This window comes from Saccopteryx leptura, chromosome 1 (assembly GCF_036850995.1).
Source record: "Saccopteryx leptura isolate mSacLep1 chromosome 1, mSacLep1_pri_phased_curated, whole genome shotgun sequence".
Taxonomy (NCBI): domain Eukaryota; kingdom Metazoa; phylum Chordata; class Mammalia; order Chiroptera; family Emballonuridae; genus Saccopteryx; species Saccopteryx leptura.
In genome coordinates this window covers 256776134-256784186 of record NC_089503.1, presented here as the reverse complement: position 1 = coordinate 256784186, position 8053 = coordinate 256776134, and the positions used below count along the sequence as shown (strand labels likewise).

The window sequence follows — 8053 nt, the reverse complement described above, 5'->3', positions numbered from 1 at the left end:
CTCCTTTGTTTCATTCTGGGGGAAGCCAGACATCAGGAAACCAAAGGTGGCCATTTTTTAGGGGGTGGCTCCAGTATACTCATTTTTCAGTCACTAAAACATCAGCTGAATGTCCCATAAGGTTACAGGGACCTTTGTTTACCCCACGAAGCATTGGGAGAAGAGGAACTAAGTGCTATTAGAAATACAGAAATACTTCAGGTATTAAATTACTGAGTTCTTGCATCAAACTGGTAGTTTTGGTTCTATTATCGGTTAAGTTTGAGGAGACAGATCCAGAATAGAATAAGAGGTGGGGCAGGGATTTAAACTCACAGCTTAGACACTTTCTCATTTCCTCTATTTTACAAATTTGTATGCACTTACCTATTATGGAGCAAGACTACATTTCTTATTTATTCATTTTAGAGGGGGGGGGAAGAGAGAGAGAGAGAAGGGGGAAGAGCAGGAAGCATCAACTCCCATATGTGCCTTGACCAGACAAGCCAGGGTTTTGAACCGGCAACCTCAGTGTTTCCAGGTTGATGCTTTATCCACTGCGCCACCACAGGTCAGGCTGGAGCAAGACTACATAGAATAATAGGACAGTAGTAAAAGCTATGCTTCTTACAGTCATGGTTCAGAGAAGGTATTCATTGCCCAAATTGGGATTTAAACTTTTTGTGTGTGTATGTGACAGAGAGAGGGACAGACAGGATGGGGGAGAGATGAGGGATTTAAACTATTTGAAGGAAGGAGGTGGCTCCAAAGGGGAGTTGCAGAGACTGCATTAGTGCAAAGGTGATGGCAGAGCAGGGTCTGGGCTCCTAAAGCTGGCCTGCTGGGGTCCACAAAGCTGCCACTGAAGTTTGCAGGTAGTTGGTAAATCCTCAATTGGGTCTGCTCTGGTGAAAGCTTCCAGGCTCAGCACACATAGTAAAGGCAGAAGCAATAAAACCTGGTTATAGCCCTGGCCGGTTGGCTCAGCGGTAGAGCGTCGGCCTGGCTTGCAGGGGACCCGGGTTCGATTCCCAGCCAGGGCACAGGAGAAGCGCCCATTTGCTTCTCCACACCCCCCCCCCCTCCTTTCTCTCTGTCTCTTCCCCTCCCACAGCCAAGGCTCCATTGGAGCAAAGATGGCCCTGGTGCTGGGGATGGCTCCTTGGCCTCTGCCCCAGGCGCTAGAGTGGCTCTGGTCATGGCAGAGCGATGCCCCGGAGGGGTAGAGCATCGCCCCCTGGTGGGCAGAGCATCGCCCCTGGTGGGCGTGCCGGGTGGATCCCGGTCGGGCGCATGCGGGAGTCTGTCTGACTGTCCCTGTTTCCAGCTTCAGAAAAATACAACAACCCCCCCCAAAAAAAAAACAAAACCTGGTTATAGTTGAACAGTGAGTGAGTGGTTGAATGGAATGGTGAGAAGAGCAGGATTTTCTTTTTCCCCCAGAGAGACAGGAAGAGAAATGAGAAGCATCAACTCATAGTTGTGGCACTAGTTATTCATAGATTGCTTTCTCATATACACCTTAACTGGGGGGCCTCCAGCCAAGCCAGTATCTCCTTGCTCAAGCCAGTGACCTGGGGTTATATCTGACCCCATGCTCAAGCCAGCAACCCTATGCTCAAGCTGGTAACCACAGGGTTTTGAACTTGGGTCCTCAGTGTCCCAGTTTGACAGAAGAGCAGGTTTTGAAAGGAGATAATAATACAGGATGAGGGTGTCTCCAAACAATAACTGGAGGATAAACCCACTTTCACCTTAATCCAGTCCTCCAAAACATGCTCTTCATCTTTGGCCAAGCAACCCTTCAAGTCCTTATTCAAGCTTCCCTCCTGTGAACTGTGGCTGAGCCTCACCCCTATGGGAAGTCTCCAGATATACCTGGATTGGTATATCCAGGGCAAGTTTATGGAGAGACTCCTGTAATCAAGATATGGCAGCCTTGAAAGAACATCTTCCTTAAATACATATGGGGTCAGACGGAATAGTGGATTGAGCAAAGTGTTTGGGGAAGGAACAGCAGAGAGGTGGGACACCCAAAATTTGAACAGTAAGATTGGATCATTCCAAAAAATCCAGCTCTCCCTCAAATAAATGAAATGAGACCACATACACAAAAAAATGGCTCCATGTCCCTGCTTCCACAACCAAATGCATTTTTAAATTTTAATTTAATTGTTGGTGACCTTTCAAGTCATGAATTCTACTTTCGGGGCCTGATGGGATTCCTGTGAGGGTGGCTGGACCGGAATAAAACTCACCTGGAACATGCAAAAAAGATAAAGACACTATGGAGAAATACAAGTCTATAACAAGAACACAATTTCTTTTAAGCAAGAGAGACAGAGATGGGGCAGACAGGAAGGAAGAGAGATGAGAAGGATCAGTTCTTCATTGCAGCACCCTAGTTATTCATTGATTGCTTCCTTATATGTGCCTTGACTGGGGGGCTCCTGCAGAGCCAGTGACCCTTTGCTCCAGCCAGCTACCTATTCCTGTGCGCAAAGTAAGCAACCTCGGGGCCTGGAATCTGGGTCCTCTGCATCCCAGGCCAATGCTCCATCCTCTGGACCACGCCTGGTCAGGCAAAAATTTATCAATGTTATAAGAGATGAAACAAAGGTGAAAGTAGGGACGTCAGAGCCATCTTGTGGCCACATGACATCACTGCTAATGAGTATGGCGTCACTATTAGGAAGCCACGTGATGAGTGTGCGTAAGGAGCGAGAATCACCCTCCCCTCCTGTGACGCAGTGTTTAGTGTGCGCATGCCTGGTCCGAGGCGGGCCTCTCCTACGCATGCCCACGAAGGCCCGGGGTGGAGGTGGAGGTTGGAGGGGGGATTATGGGCCGGGAAGAGCGCGCGCAGGTCACGCGTTTCTGTTAGTCGGCGCGCGCAGCGCCTGCCCCGGAAGCGGTAGGCAAGCGGTGCGGCTGGGCGCTAAGATGGCGGCGGCGTGAGTTGCATGTTGTGTGAGGATTCTGGGGCCGCTGTGTCGCTCCGGTCCTGCCATGGCCGTCACCATTACGCTCAAAACGCTGCAGCAGCAGACCTTTAAGATCCGCATGGATCCTGATGAGACGGTGCGAGCTAGCCTGGAGCCCGGGATGGAGTGACGGGTTTCGGGGGTGGGGGCTGGGAGGCAGAGATCCTGGAGGAAGGGGCAGGGAGATGGCGTGGTTTGGACCCGCCTCACCGCTCCCAACTTCCCTGACTTTCCTGGACCACGCTCCCTACCCGCGGATGGTCTGTGGTCTAGCTCCTTGCGGCACCGGCGGCGCTCATGGGCCGGTCTCCAGACGAGCCCCCCCCCACCCCCCCACCCCCCGCCGGGCGCCTGCCAGGCCCCGGCTCTAATGTCAGTGTTCTCGCGGGTTGCGGGAGACAGGCTCGGATACCCGGCTGGGCTGCGCTCTCCGGGACGGGTGCTCTGAGTTCTCAGCTTTCCAGTGTCTCCTCGGGATGTTGCTGGCCAGTCGGGGAATAGTGGCCAAGAAATGCTGATGACGGCGACAATGATGATGATGATGATAATAAACGGTCTGAGTTTCAGTGGTCCGTGTTTGTTGGCCGTTTATTCTTTGCTAGTCTGTGAACTTTCACTGTTACTATTTTAGTTTGTTATTTGGGGACTGTGACTCCACTTTACAGATGTGGAAACTTCGGGACAAAGAACTTTGGCACAGTCACAGCAAGTAATGGCAGAGCTAGGATTCAATTTCTGTTCTGCGTTTTGTCAGAGCCTAAGGTCTAAGCATTATTCTGCTTTTACTTTTTTGTTAGCTGAAAAGATAATTTAGGATCTAACAAACATATGGAATGTTTGTGTATTTGGTACTTTTTTCACAACGACTTTGTGAAGGAGACACTGACATCCACTTTTTGTAGAAAAGGAAACACACAGTTTTGTTTTGTTTTTTTACCTGTTCAGGTTTTAGACTTTGGGGAACTTCCTTAACCTCACTGTGCCTCTATTTCTTAAGTATGAAATGAGGCTAATAGTATCTATTTCATACAGTTATTGTGAGGCTCTAAAAATGTGGTACACGTACATTTAAAAAACCCTATTAACTTAGATGCTGTCAGTAAAAACTGACCGCTGCCTGCAGTGTGGAATGTGGAACCCTCCTATCTTCCCTAGATTGTTTTATTTTTCATCATACTTTATACCATCTGAAATATGTATTTTATTTTTCCTTTTCTCCACATGAGTGTCATCTCCATGAGAACAGGGACTTGTGTTTTGTTCTCTGTTGTGTTCACTGCCAGAAACAGCACCTGTAGAATGTTGGGATAATCAAATGAACTCAAATCTAGCAGGCTGGACCATGAAGTTTAGTGTCTTTGTCATCAGGGCTTTTATCCTCTTTCCCTCCAAACCAGAAGGAAGAGAGAATCTTGGGGTTTGCAGTGACTATCTATTTCTTCTTCCAGGTGAAGGTACTAAAGGAAAAGATAGAAGCTGAAAAGGGCCATGATGCCTTCCCTGTGGCTGGGCAGAAACTCATCTATGCTGGCAAGATCCTGAGCGATGATGTCCCCATCAGGGACTATCGCATAGATGAGAAGAACTTTGTGGTTGTCATGGTAACCAAGGTGGGTGATGTGTGCTGGTTGCAAGGATTACATGGATTAGCTGGGGAGCTGGCAAGAGGCTGTGTGCCCATCAAAGATTAGCTGTGAATAGGGTGGGGCCAAGATGTGGCTGGATGTTGAGGCTTGATAGGAATACTGATGCCTGCTCCCTTTTTCTGGCTGTGACAGGCCAAAAACAGCACAGGCACCTCAGTACCCCCAGAGGCTTCATCTACTGCTGCCCCTGAGTCCTCCACATCCTTCCGACTGGCCCCTGCCTCAGGCATGTCCCATCCCCCACCTACTGTCAGAGAAGACAAGAGCCCATCGGAGGAATCAGCCCCCACGACATCCCCGGAGTCTGTGTCAGGGTAAGGCAGGGAGGGAGCAGCAGCCCCAGCTTGGGCCTTGTCTTCGCAGCACATTTCAGTGTCCACATATGTGGTCTTACACACCCGGGGGGAGGGTTAGCAGCCAGAAGCCAGGGTCCGATTTCTCTCTCTTGAATTTGCAGCTCTGTTCCTTCTTCAGGTAGCCGCGGGAGAGAGGAAGACGCAGCCTCCACGCTAGGTGGGTGAGCAGTCCCTGGGACAGAAGTAACTGGGTGTCCCAGCTATCAGCTCTGCCTTGTGTGGGTTTGGGAGGGTCTGGGAGCTGCCCTTCCCTCTTCCTGGTGACCCAGACCTTGCTGCTCCCTCCACAGTGACTGGCTCTGAATATGAGACAATGCTGACGGAGATCATGTCCATGGGTTATGAGCGGGAACGGGTTGTGGCCGCCCTGAGAGCCAGCTACAACAACCCCCACCGAGCCGTGGAGTATCTACTCACGGTGAGGTGGGGGTGCTGCCTCCTGGGGAGGCTTCCAGGGAGTACATGGGCCTCAGTGCCATGATCGGTGGTCAGGGAGGCAGAACCAGCCCCCAAAAGCTTTTAGATTGTGGTTTCAGCCAGAAGATGCTTTCTTCAGAAGGCTGGACGTAAGCAGAGGGGTGGGCCTCACCTGTCTCCTGCCGGGGCTGAGCATACAGGAGGGAGGCAGTGGGGGGTCTGTGCGTTAGAACTAAATAGTACCCCTGATAGGGGATTCCTGGGAGTCCCGAGCCAGAACACAGTTCTGTCCAGGAGAGCCAGGTGTCGGAACAGCCAACCACAGAAGCAGGTGAGTAAGTTGGGAGGTGTGCATGTGGGTTATCTGCAGTCAAGGCATCTTACGCCCCCCTCAATCCCCATGCTTCTGGGATCCCAGCCTGGGGTCTGACTGCATACCTCTTTCTTACCAGTGGGAGAGAACCCCCTGGAGTTTCTGCGTGACCAGCCCCAATTCCAGAACATGCGGCAAGTGATTCAGCAGAACCCAGCGCTGCTGCCTGCCCTTCTTCAGCAGCTGGGCCAGGAGAACCCTCAGCTTCTGCAGGTGTGGCCCTGGGGCTTGGAGAGAGCCAGTGCAGCCAATACCTCCCCTTCCCTGTGCGAACTACAGTCCAAAAGTGCAAGCCTGGCCCACCACTCTATGTAGGTGCTCCTCTATACTTGGAAAACTGGACTAACAGCAGTTCCCTGCTGCTGCTTGATTACCTACATTGTTTTATGTAGTCTTCCCAGTCACCCTATGAGGGTGTGAGTGCTTTCATCAGTGCTGTCATGGAAGAAGACACCAGAGGCTTGGAGCATTCAGGCAGCTGGTGGAGTGTGTCTGCCTCCAGCTTCTAGGTCCTGTCCTCTGCCTTCTGGGTCTTGTAGTTCTGCCTATGTCTTGGCTCTGCAGACAGCTGGTTCTTCATACATGTCATGTCAATAGGGTTGCATTGCAGCACCCAGGACCGCTGTGCCCCATTTGGCTCTGGGTCCTCCATGGTTCAGAACCAGTCCCCTGCTGCTTCTCCCTTCACTTCTGTCTTATGTTGGCTCCTCCTGCTCATGTCCGTTAGATGTTGGAGAGCCCAGGCTGCACACCTATTCTTTATCTGCACTCAGCCCTCCCCATGTATCCTGGGGCCTTCAATTTGTGGTAACCTCCAAATCTATGTAACCAGCCCATCCTCTGAATGCCACACTCTTCTATGTCTGACTTGATGCCTCCATGAAAATGCTTTCCAGATGTCTAAGGTTTCTGAACAGACCTTCCTGCCATCTCTCTGTCCCTGTAAGGGCCAGATGGGGGTTGCTTGTGGCCCCCCCCCCCCCCCCCGGTCATCTGTCACCTGTCATGTCTGCTCTAGTTCCAGAACATCTGTCTGCCCAGCCCTGCACTCTGCCTCCATGCTGATACCTCACTTCCCACCAGGCTGCCTGGCAGCCAGGCCTCTATTTCTGCACAACCCTCATGTTCCATTCTCTACCAGGAACCAGAGTCCTAAAAAAGCAGTTTCTTCATTGATGTAAAAATTGTCAGGCGTACATAAAAGTAGAGAGTTGTATCAGAACCCCCAGATAGGCAACATCCAGATGACTTATTTTAAAAAGGTACAGATTTATCCATCACCACTGTGGTGTTCCATCACACTAGAATGAAATAGAAGAAAACAGGTCTGGTTCTTGCTTTCCTCTGATTGCATTTTCTGTTTCTTCCCTCTCCTCTTTCTAGTTTACTTGGTTTTGCCACATGAATCTCGTCTGGAAATACATCCTTACCCCCCAGCCTTTCTACTTGCCATTTGTGCCACCTGGAGGAAACTTCCCTGTGGCTTACGGTGGCTTTTCTAGCCCAGTGTCTGCCCTACTGTATGCCAGGCCGTGTATTTACAATGTAAATAATTATCCATTTATTTGTTTGTTTATGGCCTGTCTCACCACCCTGGAACATCTGCTTCACCAGGGCAAGGGTCTGGTCACTTCTGTGTTGCTATTTGTCCAGAATAGGTACCACCAAGTTAATGAATGAATGAAAAGGCAAGGGTTGTGATAGGCACATGGGAAGGTGGACTAAGGGCGGTAGGTCACCATCCCTGCCCTCTTTCTCCCACAGCAAATAAGCCGACACCAGGAACAGTTCATCCAAATGCTGAATGAGCCTCCTGGGGAACTGGCAGACATCTCTGACGTTGAGGGTGAAGTGGGTGCCATAGGCGAAGAGGCCCCACAGATGAACTACATCCAGGTGACGCCACAGGAGAAGGAAGCTATAGAGAGGGTAAGAGGAGGCCTGGCTGAGATGCGACCCTACTGGTGGGCAGGCTACCATCCCCTGCTTATACCTGCCCATCTTCCCACAGTTGAAGGCCTTGGGCTTTCCAGAGAGCCTGGTGATCCAGGCCTACTTCGCCTGTGAAAAAAATGAGAACTTGGCTGCCAACTTCCTCCTGAGTCAGAACTTTGATGATGAGTGATACCAGGTGGCCAGGCTGCCTACTGCCCCCACCCTACCCCCTAAACAAGTTTTATAAAAGAAAAAAAAAAAAAATATATATATATATATATCCATGTTTATTTAAGAAGTGGAAAAAAAGTCAAAAACCTTAAAATAAAATTTAAAAAAATTTCCCACCCTCCTGAAGTGGCT

General features: G+C 50.4%; 1 protein-coding gene across 1 annotated transcript; it reads left to right on the top strand.

Annotated features, from left to right (window-relative positions):
- The first annotated feature begins 2876 nt into the window (after positions 1-2876).
- Positions 2877-8032, top strand: RAD23A (RAD23 homolog A, nucleotide excision repair protein). The gene is made up of 9 exons (XM_066347812.1): positions 2877-3060; positions 4412-4573; positions 4742-4923; positions 5067-5122; positions 5256-5383; positions 5635-5713; positions 5835-5968; positions 7520-7684; positions 7767-8032. Exons 1-9 carry the CDS (start codon positions 2989-2991, stop codon positions 7878-7880), a joined length of 1092 nt encoding a protein of 363 aa, XP_066203909.1. The 5' UTR covers positions 2877-2988; the 3' UTR covers positions 7881-8032.
- The last annotated feature ends 21 nt before the right edge of the window (positions 8033-8053 follow it).

Bases quoted from the DNA above. Each gene is read 5' to 3' on its own strand.
- RAD23A (XM_066347812.1), top strand. From the start codon at position 2,989: ATGGCCGTCACCATTACGCTCAAAACGCTGCAGCAGCAGACCTTTAAG. The intron at 4,574-4,741 runs GTGGGTGATGTG...TGGCTGTGACAG, and splicing joins TGGTTGTCATGGTAACCAAG to GCCAAAAACAGCACAGGCAC. The intron at 4,924-5,066 runs GTAAGGCAGGGA...TTGAATTTGCAG, and splicing joins TCCCCGGAGTCTGTGTCAGG to CTCTGTTCCTTCTTCAGGTA.